At 35.9% G+C, this 22,316-nt stretch overlaps 1 protein-coding gene across 1 annotated transcript in view; it reads right to left on the bottom strand.

The window, feature by feature from the left end:
* The window catches only part of BMPR2 (bone morphogenetic protein receptor type 2), a 151,866-nt gene that overhangs the window by 20,167 nt on the left and 109,383 nt on the right, over positions 1–22,316 (bottom strand). The window contains exons 4-10 of the mRNA XM_070770285.1: positions 16,252–16,362; positions 15,080–15,171; positions 12,401–12,631; positions 11,536–11,650; positions 6,730–6,890; positions 5,326–5,473; positions 2,461–2,597 (exon numbers count right to left, since the gene is read on the bottom strand). Coding sequence (XP_070626386.1) covers positions 2,461–2,597; positions 5,326–5,473; positions 6,730–6,890; positions 11,536–11,650; positions 12,401–12,631; positions 15,080–15,171; positions 16,252–16,362 — 995 coding nt within the window. The remainder of the gene's footprint in view (positions 1–2,460; positions 2,598–5,325; positions 5,474–6,729; positions 6,891–11,535; positions 11,651–12,400; positions 12,632–15,079; positions 15,172–16,251; positions 16,363–22,316) is intronic.

Here is a 22,316-nt window from a genome sequence, read left to right as displayed (position 1 = left end):
ATCAGGGTCTTTTCCAATGAGTGAGTTCTTCACATCAGCTGGCCAAAGTATTGGAGTTTCAGCTTCAGCATCAGTCCTTCCAATGAATATTCAGGACTGATTTCCTTTAGGGTGGACTGCTTGGATCTCCTTGCAGTCCAAGGAACTCTCAAGTCTTCTCCAACAACACAGTTCAAAAGCATCAATTCTTCAGTGCTCAGCTTTCTTTATAGTCCAACTCTCACATCCATACATGACTACTAGAAAAACCATAGCTTTGATTATACAGACCTTTGTTGGTAACATAATATCTCTGCTTTTTAATATGATGTTTAGGTTGGTTCCCTGGGAATTTTTAAAATGGGTTTTTACATTCATTAATTTTTAGAAGATTTTGAGTTTTGTTACTACAAAAATGTTTTGTAATTTCAATGCAACTATGAAGCAAAATGTCTTCATAGAAAGGGGGGATATTTCATACAGAAACTATGTATTTGCTATCTAATTCTAGTACTAGATTGTCATTGCACAGAAGCAGCAGTTCTATTGACTATAGCACATTAGATTTAAATGGATTTATTGGAAGTGAACCAAATATTACTTATTTCTTACTTAGCAACCTCATCTAAATTGAGAGTAAAAAGTTTTCAGAAAAATATGCATATGGTGCATATCCCATAATGGCAGGGTTGCCAAAAGATACTTTAGAATAAGTAGTCCAATTTCTCTGGTGAAATAAAACCATTTATGGCAGATGAAGTTGTATTTTAATAGATAAAATTTCACAAAGAGATTTTTCTTTGAAGCATACTCTGTTGTGAGGCTGGCACATCTAATGAACCCTGGGAAAGGATTCAGCCTCTTACCTGACATCAAGGACCTCTTAAGAAAAAATCTGTCCCAGTTCCTACCGGAGAAGGCAATGGCACCCCACTCCAGTACTTTTGCCTAGAAAATCCCATGGACGGAGGAGCCTGGTAGGCTGCAGTCCATGGGGTCGCTAGAGTCGGACATGACTGAACGACTTCACTTTGACTTTTCACTTTAACGCACTGGAGAAGGAAATGGCAACCCACTCCAGTGTTCTTGCCTGGAGAGTCCCAGGGACGGCGGAGCCTGGTGGGCTGCCGTCTATGGGGTCGCACAGAGTCGGACACGACTGAAGCGACTTAGCAGCAGCAGCAGAGGGAAGGGAAGGGGAGAGGGAGGGGAGAAGAGAAAGTAAGCCTAGGGCCAAAAAAATCAGAAAAGCCAGGGGATGGTGACTTTTAAAACATCATTCCTCAAAAGGCAGTAGCTTCTAGTGACTAACATAGGATTTTCACTTCCTCATTTATGAGTCCAAGCACAACAGTACATTGTGCCAAGGACGTTTCCACAACCATAATTCTACAAAATTCCCATGTTTTTATTTTATTAAAAATTTTAGATCTGTATACAAAATAGAAATTAATACAGTATTATACTAAATTATTATACTGTATTATACAAATACATTATTGTAAAATTAGGAGAGGATAAATGAGAGACAACATAAATAAGAATAAACATAATATTTAAAGTTATAATGGGAACTTCCAGAAGAGAAAGTTTAGAAACAAAAACAAAACCTCAGAACACTGTTAACATGAATTACTTCTGAAGGTAGGACAGGAGAAGTCTTTTCTTTTCTCATTTCCTCTTTTAGCCATTCCATTTAATTTGATTTTGTTTACCATATATAAGCATAACTTTAATTCTTCTAAAAGGTTTTTAAAATAAGAAATACAGGGTACTATCATGCAATTTAATAATTATGACATATAATGAAATACTGATCAAATGGAGAGAAAGTGATAAATCTATATATGTAATGACATGAAAAATTAGTAAAAAAACAAGCTTCAGAAATGACAGTGGATAATGAGATGATCCTACTCACATTAAAAAAATATATAAGAGTGTGTGAATATATCTGTTGTGTGCAAATGTTTGTTAAGATGCTTTTAGAATTGTAGCAACAATTTACTGAAATGGCAGGAGCCTCTGAAAATATTTCAGCATTGTAAACTTTATTTTTAATAAGCAGAATTTATACATGGTACTTTGGTTTCTTTTTGGTGCAGTTTAAATTTCTATCAGTCAGTGAATATATATGTCTGAACTAATTAACATTTTTGGTACCACTCTCAAGAGAATAAATGGAATGGAATTTCAATCATGTTTGAAATATTATCACGTTAATTATTCCAGCTGTTACCCAATGCGGCAAACTGCAGACATAAGTTAGTCTCTCTAAGGAGTATTTTATACTTGAAGAAAACAAATTAAAACACCTCCAACTTTGAAAATATACAATATCATACAAATCAAGTAAGTTAGATTTTTGGCATTAGACAACTCTAAAAACTATTACCATCAACAATCTATTTTTGCTTCAGGCAACATTTGAAACATATTCAGTCATAAGTCCTCTTTTTTAATAATTTAGTTTTTCCTTACCAGGCTATTTTCTTTCCAAGCTTCTGGGAACTTGGGTCTCTGTTTTTCCCTAGACACCAGAACCTGCATATCTTCAAAAGTGGGATGATTTCCAACCTCTGTCTGAAAAGCCATCTGGTATTCTGGTACAGATTCACCTGTGAATTTTTTTTTAAAAAGGAATAAAATTTATTATTATCATTTTGGGTTTCATGCATTATTAATAAAAGCTCTACTTGTAACAGTCTTTGTTTGATAAATTAAATGTTGCTATAAATTAAATGGTAGTTATAAATTAAATGGTAGTCCTTTTCTACATTTTATCTCACATATACTTCTTCAGCATTTCCATATCTAGGATAACAGGGTATCTTAATACCACTCTCTTCATTTTCCTTTATTTTTAAACTGTGGTTAAATGTACGTAACATAAAATTTACCATTTAAACCATTTCTGAATATACAGTTCTGTGGCACTAAGTGCATTCACAAAGTTGTGCGTTCATGTCCAGAACTTTTTCTGTCTTCCTAAACTGAAATTCTGTATACATTTAAAAGTAACACTCACTTTTTCCTTTTTTAAACTCTTTCTAACATTATTTCAATTCATCTTATATCTCCATTAAAATAACATTCTGCAAACAAGATTTAATTGCCTTTCCTGTGCAAACATTTGATATTGCACTTTATAATTTAACAGTACAAAAGCAATAGCTATTCTTTGAATGTAGTAACTGTTTAAAAAAACATTGCTGATAGCCATGTATTAACTTAAGCTGATACAAGAATCATTTTAGTCACATATGCTTCTAAAAAACAAAAGTTCTGGATTAGGATTTTTAAAATACTATGGCCGAAGTTTCAATAATAGAAATTAAAACTTATAAGGTTCCAATAATATGTGATACTACTGTAATCACTATTTCCAAAAAAACACTTTGAGTACCCAATCAGTGAGTCAGTTCAGGAGCTCAGTCCTGTCCGACTCTTTGCGATCCCATGGACTGCAGCAGGCCAGGCCTCTCTGTCCATCACCAACTCCTGGAGTTTACTCATGTCCATTGAGTCAGTGATGCCATCCAACCATCTCATTCTCTGTCGTCCCCTTCTCCTCTCGCCTTCAATCTTTCCCACCATCAATGTCTTTTCAAATGAGTCAGTTCTTTGCATCAGATGGCCAAAGTATTAGAGTTTCAGCTTCAGCATCAGTCCTTCCAATGAATATTCAGGACTGATTTCCTTTAGGATGGACTGGTTGGATCTCCTTGCAGTCCAAGGGACTCTCAATAGTCTTCTCCAGCACCACAGTTCAAAAGCATCAATTCTTCAGTGCTCAGCTTTTTTTATAGTCCAACTCTCACATCCATACATGACTACTGGAAAAACCATAGCTTTGACTAGACAGACCTTAGTTGGCAAAGTAATGTCTCTGCTTTTTAATATGCTGTCTAGTACCCAATACTTCTATTTAATTGGAAAATATACTTCTAAATAATAACTGATTGAATTGCCAGTAATCTAAATAATTATTAATTTATTCCATTATATTTTAGAATTATAAGCTGTCGATAAATGTTTTTTCTTTTTTAGGGGCTGGGGAATTGCACTGTGTGCCATGTGGGATCTTACTTCCCTAACCATGGATCAAACCTGTGCCCCATGCAGTAGCAGCACAGATTCCTAACCACTGGACCACCATGGAAGGCGCAAATGCTCACTATTTTTGAAACAACAACAACAAAAAAATCAACCACATTACTAATCTGTTTTTATTAAGTAGTTCCATTTGTCTAATGCTGGGTCAATTCACGGTTTTTCATTTCCCCATGCTATTAATGCTGTTATTCCTACAATATAGAGACCACTTATATTGGAGAAGACTCTTGAGAGTCCCTTGGACTGCAAGGAGATCCAACCAGTCCATCCTAAAGATCAGTCCTGGGTGTTCATTGGAAGGACTGATGCTGAAGCTGAAACTCCAATACTTTGGCCACCTCATGTGAAGAGTTGACTCATTGGAAAAGACCCTGATGCTGGGAGGGATTGGGAGCAGGAGGAGAAGGGGACGACAGAGGATGAGATGACTGGATGGCATCATCGACTCGATGGACGTGAGTTTGGGTAAACTCCAGGAGGTGGTGATGGACAGGGAGGCCTGATGTGCTGCGATTCATGGGGTCGCAAAGAGTCGGACACAACAGAGCGACTGAACTGAACTGATGTCAAATTATTTTTATGCAACCTAAAAGAGTGCAATGCACTGGTAAATACACTGGTAATTAGTTTAAATTTTTATTAATATATCACAATGTCATTGATATAATCATAACAAAAGGAGAAAAATACATACTCATTTTGCTATTTCAAGTTAGCCTCAAATAAATATTTACATTGAATGAGTTGTTCTTTCATGAAAGGAAGGAAGACAGATAGGAAGGCATGAAGACAAGAGAAGGGAAATTTTTTTAAAAAGGAAGAAAAGGAGAATTTTAAAAAAGGAAGAAAAAGATAATCCAATGGATAGTTCACTACTTCTAATTCCTTACTCAGTCAATTCAGGTAACACTATGAAGTGCAGCTTCGAAAATGCTCAGAGGTTGCATAAGGAAATGATAACTGCTAAAGCCATCAGAGACCAAACTGAATACAGGTAAGCTATTATGAGCAATTAATTAAATCACCCTCAGATGCAAACCCGGAGTTCTTTCTAAAAAGTTTTTTCCCACTGACATCTTTCTGCTAATAATATTTTTGAACACTAGATGGCAATGAAATTAAGGTTTAAATGAAAGCACAAACACATAAAAGTAGACTTAATATAGGTAGAAGAAAGATGTAACTGCTTCACTTCAAAACATACATTAATTCTGACAACAATTCCCTCACCTGGAAAGAGGTCTGTACATCTCATAAATATCTCCCAATAAATTAGTCCAAGTGCATACATATCTACTTGTTTCAAAGCTGATTCACAGTCCCTAAGGTTCACAGCTCCTTCCAGAACTTCTGGTGCCATATATCTGATTGTGCCAACCTGATAAAAAAAAGTGTTATGTATTTCAGGAAATAATGTAGCATATTCTGAAGGGCATACATTAGGCTAGAAGTTATACATAAATTCAGGTCAACAGTAGCTCAATATGCTTATTTGAACCTAAGTATGGCACTGAACCTTTTTAGATCTCATTTTTTAAAATATAAAATACCCTTTTCAGAACATCTTGGTTGCTTCTAGTTTTCGGCAATTATGAATAAAGCTGCTATGAACCTTGATGTGCAGGTGTTTGTGTGAATACAAATTGTTAACTCAACAGGGTCTATATACCTAGGAGTGTGATTGCTGGAATACTATGTTTTCCAAAGTGAATACTATCCAGCATTCCTACCAGCAAGGAGTGGGTTGCTGTAGCCCCACACTGTCTCCAGCATTTGAAATTATTGTTTTTTTTTAAACCATTCAAAGGCAATGGCATCCTGTTTTGATTTGCAGTTCTTGAATCATGAATCACGTTGAGTAACTTTCACATGCTTATCTGCCATCTATCTATATAAATACTATCTTTGGTCAGGTTTCTATTTAGATCTTCTATTTATTAATTGACTTATTTGACTTCTTACTGTTGAGTTTTAAGAGTTTTTATATTCTGGATACAAGTCCTTTATCAGATATGTGTTTTTCAAATACATTCTCCCAGTTTGAGGGTTGTTTTTTTCATTTTCTTAATACTGTCTTTCATAGAAGTTTTTAATTTTAATAAAATTCATCTTAGCAATTTTTTCTTAAAAAAAAAAAAAATACCCTCTTGAAATAATTAAGGTGTGATTTAGTCATCCTAGTCAATAGTGCTTATGCTTATGTGTGCTTAGTTGCTCAGTCGTGTCTGACTCTTTGTGACACCATGGACTGTAGCCCACCAGGCTCCTCTGTCCATGGGATTCTCCAGACAAAAGTACTGGAGTGGGTTGCCATGCCTTCCTCCAGGGCATCTTCCCAAACCAGGGATCAAACCCAGGTCTCCCACACTGCAGGTATGCTTTACCATTTGAGCCACCAGAGAAGCCCAGTCAACAGTATTCCTCCTAATGCTTGACAAAAATAAGGTTGACTGGCAGTGATCTCCATAATGAATTGATGAACTTCATGCAGTGTTTTCTGTATATCTTAATTCTGTAATTCCTAATATGCTATAATTGGATAAGGACAACTGTCCTGAGTACTTAGTAGGTTTTTAAATTCAATTTATTATGTTTTAAAAGTATGTCAGCTTGATACCCTTTGTATGCACTCACCTCACTAATGGCTGCATTATCTTCTTCCCCTGGGCGCACCAGTCTATTTCCAGTCAGCTTCATGGACAACCCAAAGTCACTAATAACGCAGGTTCCATCATTTTTCACCAGAACATTTCTGCTGTTCAAATCTCGATGGGAAATTGCAGGTTTATAATGATCTGTTTGGATAGTTTTCAAATATTTATTAATGCTTCAGTTGCACTACTGAACACAAAATGAGCAGAAGGTAATATAAAGAAGACTGCTTTTTTCGTTCCCTATACTTTTCTAATAACAAAAGGACGTAAATAAAAATTTCAACTCACAATCCTGTTTTCATTATATTTCACAACATAATTCCTTTTGCATCTATAATTAATTAAGCTTTAAACATTCAGTTGCAATCACTAGTCAATAGGATCTTGCTTCTAATTTTAACATATACTACACTTTGGTCCTTTTTTTTCCCTCTAGTAGGAAAAGGAGGCAATAAAAAAAGGAATATTTGGTAAAAACAAAAAGTAAATTTATCTAAAACAATTATCACTATAAAACTGGCATGGCTCTGAAATTGGTATATGTTATCTTATAACCTATGACAGAAAATCCCAGTTTTGCACTGAGGCTTAGCTATGTATCTAAGTCCACCACAGTTCTTCAAATCAAACTAGAAACAGTTTTGCAATGGATTGTTTTCTGATTTTACAAAACAAAACACTATTATACTCATTCTGTTACTTGTTTATCAGAAGACGTTTATGTTCTATGAAGGCAGAGAGAGGACATGTTCTGCCTGATTTCAAAAGGCCTGACACACAGACACACACACACTGCCTGAAAGAATATATCCAATCAAGGAGCCTAACTAAAATCATAATTCTTTTCCTCTTGATAAGAAAACCATGGAGGAGGGAGGAAGGAAGGAAAGGACTGGGAGTTTGGAATTAGCAGATGCAAACTGTTATATATATAAAACAGAAAAACAACAAGGTCCCACTGTATAGCACAGGGAACTACATTCAATGTCCTGTGAAGAGCGACAATGGAGAAGAATATGAAAAAGAATACATGTGTACAGCTGAGTCACTCTGTAGTACAGTAGAAATTAATAGAACATTGGAAATCAACTATACTTCAATAAAATTAAAAAAAAACTTTATATAAATCTTATATTGAAATAAAACCACAGCTCTTAAAAGGAAAAAAAAATCTATAGTACAATACTCAAAATTTAAAATAACTTCTTAGTTATATAAAGAAATAGAGCAATGAGAACAAAGTCAATGATAAAAACAAACAGAATGCTTACATTTAGGCACAAAAGACTCAGTATTTACATTTATTACTCTCATTAACATGTATTAAACTGCAATTTCACCAACAATAAAACCAAAGACAGAAGATAATGATTCCTTTGACCAAAAAGAAATGATACAAATGAACTTACTTACAAAACAGAAAGAGACTCACAGACATAAAATGAACTTACTTACAGGGCTGGGGAGGGATAGTTAGGGAGTTTGGGATGGTCATGTACACACTGCTATATTTTAAATGGATAACCAACAAGGACTATTGTATAGCACATGGAATTCTGCTCAATGTTATGTGGTAGCCTGGATGGGAGGAGGGTTTGTGGGAGAATGGATGAATATAACTGAGACCCTTCGCTATTCACTTGCAACTATCACAACCCTGTTAATCAGTTATAGCCCAATACCAAATAAAAGCTCAAAAGGAAAAAAAAAAAGGATTCCTTTGATACAGGGAGGAAAACGCAATAGCACAACTGGAAGAAAAATAGCAATTATTAGGTTTCTAAGAGTTGATTTCTTTCTCATTTGTTCCCCTTCCTACTTACTTCCTGGTCCAGTCTTCCTAAAGTTTGTACTAACATGGCTCACTCAACTAGTAAAAGAGCTACATTTCTTATTCTGGATAAAACCAGAACATAAGTATATATGGTTTAATCTTGAGCTGATATTTATATAACAAAATTTATAGAGATACCTGAAAATGTTTGTATAACACCATACCAATACAACGCAATGAGTCAGTGAGCCAGCAAGAGGGGAAACTAGGGTAATACTTTGTGATAATATTATAAAGGAAATAAAAGGTGGAACAACTGAGCCCACGTGCAGTAACTACTGAGCCTGGGCTCTAGAGCCCAAGAGTCACAACTACTGAAGTCCATATCCTTTTCCCCCTTCCCCTTTGGTAACCACAGTTTGTTTTCTACGTCTGTAGGTCTATTTTGTTTTGTAAATAAGTTCATTTATATCTTTTTCTGTTTGCAGACTCTACATACAAGTGATACCATATGATATTTGTTTGGCTTAATTCACTTAGTATGATAATCTCTAGGTCCATCCATGTTGCTGCAAATGGAATTATTTCATGGCTCAGTAGCACATAACACAATATTCCCTTTATATGTGTGTATAATTTATATATATTTCCCTTTTATATATATCATATCTTACTTATCTTCATCTATTGATGGACATGTACGTTCCTTGGATATTGTAAATAGTGCTGCAATGAACACTGGGATACATGTATCTTTTTGAATTATCGTTTTCTCTGGATATGTGCCCAGGAATGGGACTTTAGGATAATAAGGTAACTCTATTTTTAGGTTTTTAAGGAACTTCCATACTATTCTCCATAGTGGCTGTGCCAATTTATATTTCCACCAACAGTATAAAAGGATTCCTTTCTCTACACACTCTCTCCAGCATTTATTCTTGTAGACCTTTAGATGATGGCCATTCTGACCAAAGTGATTTGCGGAATATTTTTTAAATAATTAGGTACTAAAAATTTAAATAGCTATTATACTGATGTTTTCTACAATAGCATATACTCAGTTGTTTTTTTATTTAAGGTTAACTATTCAGTAATAATATAAGGTGATGTTTAAGAATAGAATCTGTGTTTAAATAAAACTCCTATATGATGGCAATCATTCTTTCCAGCCAAAGTTTGACTGGAAAACTTTCTGAATCATGCGAGCTTTGAAAAGGAGGATAGGATGGTATTTTAATTTTTGTTTTAAGCCAGCTCTTTAAAGGAGTTATAATATTTAAGAATAAAGAAACACAATACAAATGGTTAACGCACTAAAGTAAGTGCATCAAGTTGCTGACATAGGCAATAACATTGACCAATTCTGTATTCAAGAAAAGCAAGATGTCAAGATAAATGAACTGATAAATTATTCAGGAGAAATTACTTATATATGAAGCAGCAGCTAAAAATGATGATCCATGCTATTATACAATGGAACAAAGATCTAAGAAATTGATACATTAAAAATTCTCTTCATTACAGAGGTCAGAGAAAGTGAAAAAAGAATGTATGGCAAGAAAATTGCTGTAAGGGATGTAAACGCAAAGACAGTTTTATAGCAAAGCTAATTTTGAGGGGCCTGTGATATGATATGAGGTGTACTTTGAAACAAAGTGAAGAGAACAAATATATTTAAAAAGATGCTTTGGAAAACTAGCAAAAATGTACATAAAGGCTAAATAAAACTGTAGTTATAGCACTATACTCATTGACATAATACAACCATTCAGTATTGACACACTGGCGAAGACTGACTCCTCACCATGCATTCTCGTTATCTGAAGCAGCAATGCACCTAGCTAAAACTAACAAACACACATACACTGCACTGAAACATCCCTTGCAGCTAAGTGTGGTGGGAAAGCATGGACTAACCTCTGGGAAAGAAAACAAGCACAAGAGTGGGACTTCTGGAAGTAAAAAGGGGCATTTCCTTCTATTCTTTCTTTTCTCTGATTAGCATATAGCATGATGGACAATGAGGTGATCCTGAAAACATCAGCTACATATAAAGATTAATGGAGGAGAAATATATGAGTCTGGGCCCCTAAAACTACTATGGTGCTACCAAAAGAAATGTGAAGACTGTCTCTGTCTAGATTCTTACATGAGAAAGGAAAAAAATAGTCATTCTCATTGAAATCTGTTTTATTCTCCTCCCTGATAAATTTGAACAAACCTAATGCTAGCTATGGAGAAGGCGATGGCACCCCACTCCTGTACTCTTGCCTGGAAAATCCCATGGACGAAGGAGCCTGGTAGGCCGCAGTCCATGGGGTCACTAAGAGTCGGACACAACTGAGCGACTTCACTTTCACTTTTCACTCTCATGCACTGGAGAAGGAAATGGCAACCCACTCCAGTGTTCTTGCCTGGAGAATCCCAGGGACAGGGGAGCCTGGTGGGCTGCCATCTATGGGGTCGCACAGAGTCACACGACTGAAGCGACTTAGCAGCAGCAGCAGCAGCAGCAATGCTAGCTAAGAGAAGCACTGATTTATAAAAAGATACAATTGGGTTTTATACTAAAGACCAACCAAACTACAGAATGTGTACCTAAAGAAGTAACAATGCATTTGTAGTTCATTTAAATAAGCAAAATAAATACAAGGAAAATACAATGCAGTCCAGCTAAGAGGTTCTTAAACTAGGGCCAGAGAGGAACTTCAAAAGATTGAGAACCCCTACAATCACAAGAATATTTTTTAAAGTATGCCCATACGTGTATCTTTACAGGGAGAGTGTTCATAGCTTTAATTAAAATCTCAATGGAATCCATGACTTGGCTAGAGTAATGAAGTCCTTTTTCTTATTCTTCTTGTTAAATTTCAAATACGTTTCCTCACACTAGATCTTTTAAACAACTATCTGCTGTAATATAAAACATACTTTTATTCTGAAGACACAAATAAAGCTTCCCTTTGTGAATTGTGTCCCCACATGGTTTTCAGAGTCTTGTCATTGTCTTACCTCCCCGTGGTAATTCAGTATGAAGATAAGCCAATCCTCTAGTCACAGAATGAGCCAGACGGCAAGAGCTTACCCAGTCACTTGTATGGAGACTTAAATACTTGCATAGAGATCCCTATACGGAGGGAAAAAAGTAAAAGGGGAAGGGGAGAAAAAGTGGAATTACTTTATTTGAACATGAGGAGGTAAGTGAGCAACTGTATAAAGGGATTTGCATATGTCAGGATTCAAAGGAGGTCTAATGAATCATGACATTTCAGAACACTGAAGTAAGAAAAGACATTTCTGTGGTTAGAGAAAGGAAGAGAGAATGGAAAGTAGAATTTAGACATTATCAATTTTTATGCCTCAAGTATTAAAAATTATGAAAGGTTATTTAATTTCATTTTAAAGGCTTCTTTGATTTATCAACAAGATAGAAAAACTGTTTCTTTACACGGTTTCTTTACAACTGTTTCTTTACACGGTATATTTTACCAGGACAAAACCAAATTATCCTATTATGTTTTACAAGTAGAAAACTTTTTTACAATCAGAAGGCTTTTGTAAATATATGTGTCATTGCTACTCAAGGTCCTCATCCATAAATTCTTTATTACCAGGCTGAGATAAAGAGCACGCATCAGAGTAAATGTCAATCAAAGCACTGCCTCCTTCATCAAGAAGTCTTGCTAAGAGACAGACAGAGACAGAGTGACAGAGGTTCAGGGCACTAAACAGTTTCATTCACATTCTGGGATAAAATCCTTATTTCACTGTAGACCATTAATACTCAGTTTGCAAAACAGCAACTCTCTATGTAATGGGGATCCTCTTACAAATCCAATTAACATAAATGTCAGTAAACTTTTTAAGAAGAACTTACATTGGGATAATACTCCATCACAAGCAAATACTCCATGCGTCCATCTGCAGTGACTCTCTCATCTCCAACTATAAAGCGAGCAATGTTGTCATGTTCCATCAAAGGCACTCTGTAAATGTTCTTCTCATTGATAAAATTCTGACGGTTTGCAAAGGAAAATACTTTTACAGCAACTGGACGTTCATCTAAGGAACCTTTATATACAGCTCCATATCGACCCCGGCCAATCAGCTGTAAGTTTGTTTTGAAAAAAAAGCAAGATGTTATTTCTTCACAACTGAACAATCAAATTTACTAAAGTATAAATCCATATGTATCCAACAGGTCTCTAACGCTTAGTCTGAATTACTCCATTATCAATAAACTAACAAATTAGGCATCCTACACAGCTCAGAAACAAGTACCATACCCAGCCCTTCCAAAGATGACAATTATAAACTCTGAACAAAATTTTTTAAAAGAAATCTAAAAATGTGGTGGAATGAACAAAAGAAGGTAGATCCTGAGGGGAGTTAACATTTAAAAGAAAGAAATGGCATAGCCTGAGATATTCATTTTATAGTGTTCAGTCTGTGAGCAGGCTGAAATCTGCACTGTTATTGGGATCAAAAATTGCAATAGAAAATCTTTCAGGCCTCAGAAACCAGGGAACAGAATTTAGGGCAACAATTGCCGATGGAGAATGAAGGCAGAATCCCAAAAAGAAGAGTCAGAGAGTGGGAAATCCAACTAATGCGTGGGACAGACTCCAGGTAAAGGATCAATAACAAGAGATAAGTTTGTAATATGCCTAACGAAGATAACTGCCTACCAAAACCAACAATGAAATGAACACACTTTATAAGAATAGAACAGAATACAGTCTTCACAACATAATATTTATAGATTCTAGTATAATACAATAAAAAATTACTCAAAACCCCCAGCAATTTACAACTGTTCTCTTCATTTCTGGCTTCTGGAACTTCTCTGCCTTTTTACTGAAAAAAGCTTAGGAATTTACCACCATTTATTTAATGATTATTTGTTATATTTCATTCACTATTCCTAATTTAAATATTTACAAACAGATAAGATTGCCCTTTAGAAAGGCTGTATCAAAGCAAAGGTAAAAAGCAATGGTTGGATTGTTTCTTTTACTCAATCCAGAACAATATCCTAATGGTTTTAATTCATATTTTTTCCAATTTAGTAAACAGGACATCTTATTATACATTTACTAGGCATACTTCCCTGTAACTCAGACGGTAAAGAAAGTGAAGTCACTCAGTCGTGTCTGACTCTTTGTGACACCATGGACTGTAGCCTGCCAGACTCCTCTGTCCATGGGATTTTCCAGGCAAAAGTACTGGAGTGGGTTGCCATTTCCTTTTCCAGGGGATCTTCCCAACCCAGGGATTGAACCCAGGTCTCCCACATTGTAGGCAGACGCTTTACTGTCTGAGCCACCAGGGAAGCCAGATGGTAAGGAATCTGCCTGCAATTCAGGAGACCCAGGTTCGATTCCTGGATCACGAAGATCTTCTGCAGAAGGGAATGGCAACCCACTCCAGTATTCTTGCGTGGAGAATTCAATGGACAGAAGAGCCTGGCGGGTTACAGCCCATGGGATAGCAAAGAGTGGAACACAACTGAGCGACTACCACTACTACTACTACTAGGCATACTTCTGTGAATTGACAATTCATCTCTTTTGTCTATTTTTAATGGATTGTTTATTTCATGTTGATTTCTACCAGCTCTTTATCAATTCTTTACGCACTGAAATACCTTTTTTGAATTTTGCTTTTCACTTTTACTGTATTTTCCTCCCAAAAAGAAAGTTCTTAAAATGTTTTATATACCAGATCTATCATTTAACAGTCTCTGGTTTAGACATTATACTTCAGTTATCCTAATAAACAGCATAAAAACATTCATCATGGTGAGACTTTTAACACAGGTTCTGAGATATAACCAAATTAAAATTTAATTTTATGCAAAACATAATATTTGTATGTACCTATACAATACATAAAACACAAACAAGTAATGTTTATTTGGCATCTACCATGGATTCCTTGCCTGTACATTTTCTCTGAGAATCTGTATATCTGTATTCCCATAGTCTGTTCAAGTCTCTACTCAAAGATTTTCTCCTTTCTTAATATACTTTCCTTACTAACCCCTTTCTGTAACTTTCTCATCTCATTTGCATTTTTTTCTCCATAGCACTTACTACTACTTGAAATATATAGTGACCTTTCCACAATGTGGGGTTAGGGACACCTAATCTCCACATAGTCCAAAAATCCACATATAGCTTATAGGTGACCCTCATACAAACATGCTTCTTCTGGTCCATGGTTCTACATCCACAGATTTAATCAAATATGGATGGTGTAGTAATATCTATTATTGAAAAAATATCTGTGTACAAGTGGAACCATACAGTTCACACTCATGTTGTTCAAGGGTCAACTGTACCTTCATTTATTTACCCTCTTGTAGACTCCTTCTCACTAGAATATAAGCCTCATGTATCTGTATTGGTCACCAACATTCTCAGTGCCTTGAAGAGGTCTTAACACAAAATTCATAATAAATGGTCATTGAATAAATGAATTAATCACTGTCTCAGATGTACTATGTGGACAGAAAAAAACAAAAAAACAGTCTATAATCTGAATGCAATCTTACCTCCAGCAGTTTCAGATTATCTAGGTCAAGAGAGGGCTCTGATGCTGCTGCCTCCATCATATTCATACTGTGAAGACCTTGTTTGCGGTCTCCTACAGAAATTAGAAAAAGAACTTCCTAATTCGTGGTTCTCTTAAAAGTGAAAATATTTATTATACATTTTTATATATTACAGTTAAATAGAAGATCTGCAGAAGGATAGACAGCATAACTTATACCTAATATCAAAGGGACTAAAACTATTTACTAAACTAACAATCATCTATAAATGAAGATAAATAATGAATAACATGAAAACTGAACTCTGGGAGATGGTTCCAGTACACCCAGTGTAAAACCCTAAGAAATGGACAGAAATATTAAGGAAGGTTTTATTAAAATTATTCAAATCAATGAACGGGTGCTCATTTCCTAAAAAGCTTATCAAATCAAACGTTTATTAGAACCAACTAGACAGCTGAAGCAGAGAAGGCACTGGCGACCCACTCCAGTACTCTTGCCTGGAAACTCCCATGGACACAGAAGCCTGGTAGGCTGCAGTCCAAGGGATCGCTAAGAGTCAGACACGACTGTGAAACTTCACTTTCACTTTTCACTTTCATGCATTGGAGAAGGAAATGGCAACCCACTCCAGTGTTCTTGCCTGGAGAATTCCAGGGATGGAGGGGCCTGGTGGGCTGTCGTCTATGGGGTCACACAGAGTCGGACACAACTGACGTGACTTAGCAGCAGCAGCAGTAGCAGACAGCTGATGATTAGGAATTATTTTTAATTACTGTTATTTTTAGATGTGAAAATGGTATTGTGTTTATATATATTTTAAGTCTTTATACTCCAGACATAATACTAAAATATTTATAGATGAGGGATACTTTCAATTTATTTCAAAATAATCCAACAGCATGGAAAGGTAGGGTGAGTGGGCCTATAGATGATGTACAGATGTGATAATCATCGAAGCTGGGTGATGAGTATTCTGTTACGTTTGAAACCTTTCACAAAAACTAGGGGAAAAAGTTTAAGACAGAAGGATGGCTGCAGGGCTACTGCAGCAAACAGATGCTTTTTACAATGAAAAATTGTTTTTTAAAGAAAATCAATTCTGATTAAACACAATGTTTAATAAACATTACAAAATAAATAATAAACAAAACAAAAACCTGCATTTTTACCTGTCAGCATCCTATATCCAAAGCATAAGGCAACTATCAAAACAGCTAATACAGAGACTGATGCCAATGCAATGATTATTGTCTCATCTCGGTTAAATGAATGAGGTGGACCTAAAAGAAAGTAAAATTTTTAAATACAGTCATCCTTTCTATCCGGTATTTTGCTAACTACTTACAGACAGGCTATATCAATATACAGTCAAATCAGCAATGTTTTTGCATCAAAGGAAAAGAAAAATTAATAACAAATTTGTAATAATTGAAAATTGCACATATATTTAATCATACAAATTATTTTATATAGACCCACAACACTGAAATGCCTGGTAGCTGTGCTTCTATTTTCTAGGAGAAGTTGTAGATAACCGGCATCATTTCTTCATTAAACAGTTGCTAGAATTAAACAGTGAAACCATCTCAGCTTGGTACTTTTGGTTTAAGGAAGCATTATTTATTTATTGAATTTCCTTAATAGATAAATACCTATTCAGATTATATATTTCTCCCCATGTGAGTTGTGGTAGATTGTCCAGTACAATTGTCCTTTCAAGGAATTGGTCCAGTACATTGAAGCTATTGTATTTGTTAACAAAAAGTTGTTCATAATTTTCCTTTACTATCCATGGGATCTGTAGGTATGACATTTTTTTCATTTCTGATTATTAGATATTTATTTTTTTAATTTTATCTTGGAAGCCTTGCTAGAAGTTTATCAACTTTATTGATCTTTTTAAAAAGCCAGCTTTTGGTTTTGTTGCTTTTTCTCTATTAATTTCCTGTTTTCAACTCAACTGATCCCTCATCTAACTTTTATTCTTTTTCTTCGCTTTCTTTGGATTTAATTTGCTCCTCTACTTGCAGTTTCCCAAGGTAAAAACTTAGGAAATCACTACAATTTATAATGAAATAATAAAAGGACATACGAAATTAAATCCAATTTCATGTAACATTTAAAAAGAAGTACCTGCCTAGAATCTTAGCACCAATGTGAAACCAAGAAGGACCCTGTGGGGTTTCTGGGCACAAAACCCCATGTCCCCTGTTTCTTGTTTGAAGGAAATAGGTTTCATTCAGCCTTTAAGACTTCCCCTGAGTTTCAAAGGATAGATCCAAACAGTTGCTAATCAATAAAATGAGAGGGCTGCAGAGAAATGGAGGAGCAGTCAAGAAACAATAGTGCAGTTCTGAAGCAGGGTCCTGGTTCCTCCTCAAGGAATATACATATCAATATCCTTGAGTTCTTCTACAGTACTAAAACCTCCACCAAATGGAACATGTTAACTAGCTGATGAAGCATTCTTCATTCCAGAGAGAAGGTCACAGTTACCACAGAATCCCAGAATCCCATCAGGAGACCACTAGATGAATCCTAAATTAAAGGGATGCAGGCCTTGCAGGAACCCAGGTCCTTATAGGCAACCCCACTCCTTGACTGTGAGACTCCTCACAAACCATCTCTCCCAGGTTAGGACACAGTTTTGAGGGCATTAGCTGGCTATTGCCCCCTTTGCATGGCAAAGCAATAAAGTTATTCTCTTCCATTTCACACAAACTCTGTCCCCGAGACTCAATTCAGTGTGGATATACAGAGACAAATTATCAGTAGCAAATGTGACAGACAAAATTTATTTTTGATAGAATGAAGCTGTTCTCTAACTGGATTAATAAAATTCACAAATCTAATATGAAACAAAGATTTCCTATTTCCAAATTAGAAAGGCTAATTATTTAAATGGGTATTTATTTTCTTGTGTAATTCAAACACATACATGAGTTAATAATGTCTTAAAAACACTACAAGACATTATAAGACTATAAAAACACTGTAAGATTACTAAAATAGGCACTGCTAAGTCGCTTCAGTCGTGTCCAACTCTATGCCACCCCACAGACAGCAGCCCACCAGGCTCCCCCGTCCCCAGGATTCTCCAGGCAAGAACACTGGAGTGGGTTGCCACCTCCTTCTCCAATGCATGAAAGTGAAAAGTGAAAAGTGGAAGTGAAGTCGCTCAGTCGTATCCAACTCGTAGCGACCCCATGGACTGCAGCCCACCAGGCTCCTCCGTCCATGGGATATTCCAGGCAGGAGTACTGGAGTGGGGTACCATTGCCTTCTCCGAAAATAGGCACATAATAAATCAAATAAACCGGGCTATCTACATCTTAGAAGAATCATTGACATGGGATAATCAAATGATTTATTTAGAATGATCTATAGAAGGGGAGGGAGAAAAAAAACCATTTAAAAGATGTTAAGTATGAATATAATTAAACTGTTCTGCATAGCTGTAAGCTGTTGAAAAATCATTGCTAGATAGATCAGACTGATATGAAATCAGAAGTTTTGGAATGGTGTTTATGAGGAGAAGCTTGGCATTGATTATGAAGCCAACAAGAATGTTACAGAAATAAAAAAAGAACAGATTCTATAAGGAACAAATGCAGTCGTAAATCAAAAAAATGTTTCTCACAGTTGTATATCTATTCAGACAGCAGCCTGTTCAGCATTATCTATATGTAAATGGTTTTGATAATGACATTTTCAGATTACAAAGCAATGGCTACCATTAGAACCATAATCAGGTAAGGTTTTCTTCTGCAAAAGATCCACATTTTATTTAGCAAAATTAATAAACATGGCATTATCTTTAAGTAATGGAGAAGATTTAAAAACAAAGGGGTCAGAAACCTAAATAAAAATCCATCTTATTCTGTAGTGGAATTCAATAGATTTTGTAGTCATTATATGTTTTTTACTATGCAAAGAAAACCTGAAATAGCTGAGAAGAGATCTATGTACCCAGTCTTAAAAATGGTACTTGAGCCACTGACAGATGTTTTAAGGGGTGTGATTTAAACATGCTTGATAAGAATATAACTGCTGAATTTATAAGTAATAAAAGGCAAGTGATATCCTCTGAACAGGCCAGATGTAGAAAAACCACAAGGATGGAAATATGAGGCACTATGTTTCACATTTGGCCTAAATGAAGACATTCTTGAACAGGAAACTTGTAGGAAGAGTCAAAATTTGGATTCTCTAAACCAATGTTGAGGAGCTAGAACTCACAAGCTTTTATCTGACACAACTATTTAGCTGTGTACAAATAATTATGTGAATGCACCTTGAAAATCTCTTAGATTAAGACATAAACAGCTGATTTCTAGAATATATGCATTAAATAACTGCATTCTGCTGGAGAAGGGATAGGCTACCCACTCCAGTATTCTTGGGCTTCCCTTGAGGCTCTACTGGTAAAGAATCTACCTGCAATGCAAGAGACCTGGGTTCGATCCCTGGGTTGGGAAGATCTCCTGGAAAAGAGAAATCCTACCCACTCCAGTATTCCGGCCTGGGGAATTCCATGGACTGTATACTCCATGGGGTTGCAGAGTTGGGACACATTTGAGTGACTTTCACTTTTTAAACAATTCATGTGGATCACAACACATTGTGGAAAATTCTTAAAGAGATGGGAATACCAGACCACCTGACCTGCCTCCTGAGAAACTTATATGCAGGTCAAAAAAAAAAACAGTTAAAACTAGACATGGAACAATGGACTAGTTGAAAATTGGGAAAGGAGTACGTCAAGGCTGTGTATTGCCACCCTGCTTATTTAACTTACATCCAGAGTACATCATGTGAAATGCTAAGCTAGATAAATCACAAGCTGGAATCAAGATTACTGGGAAAAATATGAATAACTTCAGATATGTATATGATACCACCCTAATGGCAGAATGGACTTCCCTGGTGGCTCAGATGGTAAAGTGTCTGCCTACAATGCAGGAGACCCAGATTCAATCCCTGGGGTGGGAAGATCTCCTGGAGAAGGAAATGACAACGCATTCCAGTATTCTTACCTGGAAAATACCATGGACGGAGGAGCGTGGTAGGCTATAGTCCACGGAGTCACAAAGAGTCAGACATGACTGAGTGACTTCAATTAATGGCAGAAAGCAAAGAGGAACTAAAGAGCCTCTTGATGAAGGTGAAAGAAGAGAAGGAAAAAGTTGGCTTAAATTTCAACATTCAAAAAACTAAGATCATGGCATCTGGTCCTACCTCTTCAAGGCAAATAGATGGGGAAAAAATGGAAAACAGTAACAGACTTATTTTCTTGGGCTCCAAAATCACTGCTGATGGTGACTGTAGCCATGAAATTAAAAGACACTTGCTCCTTGAAAGAAAAGCTATAACAAAACCAGGTAGTGTATTAAAATGCAGAGACATAACTTTGTAGTCATGTACAGATACGAGAGTTGGACCATAAAGAAGTCTGAGTGCCTTAGAACTGCTGTTTTTGAACTATGGTATTGGAGAAGACTCTTGAGGGTCCATTTGGACAGCAAGATCACACCAGTCAAACCTAAAGGAAATCAACCCTGAATATTCATTGGACGGACTGATGCTGAAGCTGAAGCTCCAATACTTTAGCCACCTGATGCGAAGAGCTGATTCATTGGAAAAGACTTTGATCATGGGAAAGATTGTTGGCAGGAGGAGAAGGCAGCAACAGAGGATGAGATGGTTGTATGGCATCTCCTACTCAGTGGACATGACTTTCAGCAAATTCCGGGAGATAGTGAAGGACAGGGAAGTCTGGCATGCTACAGCCCATGGGGTCTTAGAGTCAGACATGACTTAGAGACAGAACAACAACAACAATCAATTGATGTACATACCATTCCTTTAACAAATATACTTTATATTCCCAATTGAATATTTTAGAGCTATCTAAACAACATACTTAGAACTAAGCTCCTTATTTCTACCGATTCCAATTTACCTTGCCCAGTAGCACCACGGTAAAATGATTAGTACAGAAGAGCAAAAAATCTTAGTAAAAGACAATGAGTAGCATGGAAGCATATATACTAACCTATGTAAAACAGACAGACAATGGAAATCTGCTGTATGACTCAAGGAACTCTGAAACAACCTAGAGTGGTGGGAAAGGGTGGGACATGTGAGGGAAATTCAAGAGGGAGGGGAATATGTACACATATGGCTAATTCATGTTGATGTATGACAGAAATCAAACCAATACTGTAAAGCAATCAGCAATCCATTAAAAATAAATACAATTTTTAAAAAAGATAGTATCTACAATATTTTTTTTAACTTAAAGCATTTTGTATAAAATGCTCTTAAAAAGTGTGTATTTTTTATGCCTTCTCAAACTAAACATACTGGAGCAAATTTCTACATGACTGGGCCATAATTTTGGATGTCCACTAGTCTATGGTGATATTCTCAAGGACTATTAAGGATTCTCACACCTTTGAGTTTTCCTGGATTACTGCATCTGATTTCCAATTTTTCCATCTCATCCTTTGCAATCTCTTCTTTATGTTGTCAATATGCTTACCTTAAGGTTTTTATAATCTAGCTCAGGTTTTAAAAACAGACAGCTTAATTTGTTATAAGTGAATATAAATTTTAAGAAAACACACTTTTAAAAAAGTCTAAGGGACTTTTCTAAAAATAGAGAAAATTTAATAGAAAAATTTTGTAGCATCTATTGTGGCCACTAATAGTAAAGAAAATTAATTGATAGAGACTCGGTACTGCAGCAGTCCATAAAATTAGACATTATTAGGAGTTCACTGAAATTTGATTTCCAAACTTTCCTTTCAATATCTGGTATGAGAAATTACCCAGGAAGTCAAAACAAATCTGCACTTTCACAGTGCAGGAAGCAAATGAAGCCTGTGTGTTTGGCCTTTACTGAAGACACAAACCTGTGTGTTACCCATGCCAAAAATGTGTAACAATTATGCCAAAAGACATTCAACCAGTATGCTACATGTGTGAAAAATAAGCTTAAGAACCCACTCTGACAGAAAACATTTCATTCTAAAAAAAAATTTTTTTCCCCTCTCCTTCCTGTTATTCATAATTTTGAATATTAGACATTTCCCCCTGTGGAGTCAAAAGATAGGATTCTGAGTGGAAAAGTAGAGGACAGATCAGGTATTGGCAGTTTTTCCATTTAAACCTGTATGTCAATTTTTAATATAAATGTGGACACACAAAAGCACAAATGCAAGTCAAAATG

The sequence above is a fragment of the Bos indicus genome, chromosome 2 (assembly GCF_029378745.1).
Source record: "Bos indicus isolate NIAB-ARS_2022 breed Sahiwal x Tharparkar chromosome 2, NIAB-ARS_B.indTharparkar_mat_pri_1.0, whole genome shotgun sequence".
Lineage (NCBI taxonomy): Eukaryota > Metazoa > Chordata > Mammalia > Artiodactyla > Bovidae > Bos > Bos indicus.
The sequence above is the reverse complement of the archived record's forward strand: the minus strand, read 5'-3'. Positions and strand labels throughout refer to the sequence as shown.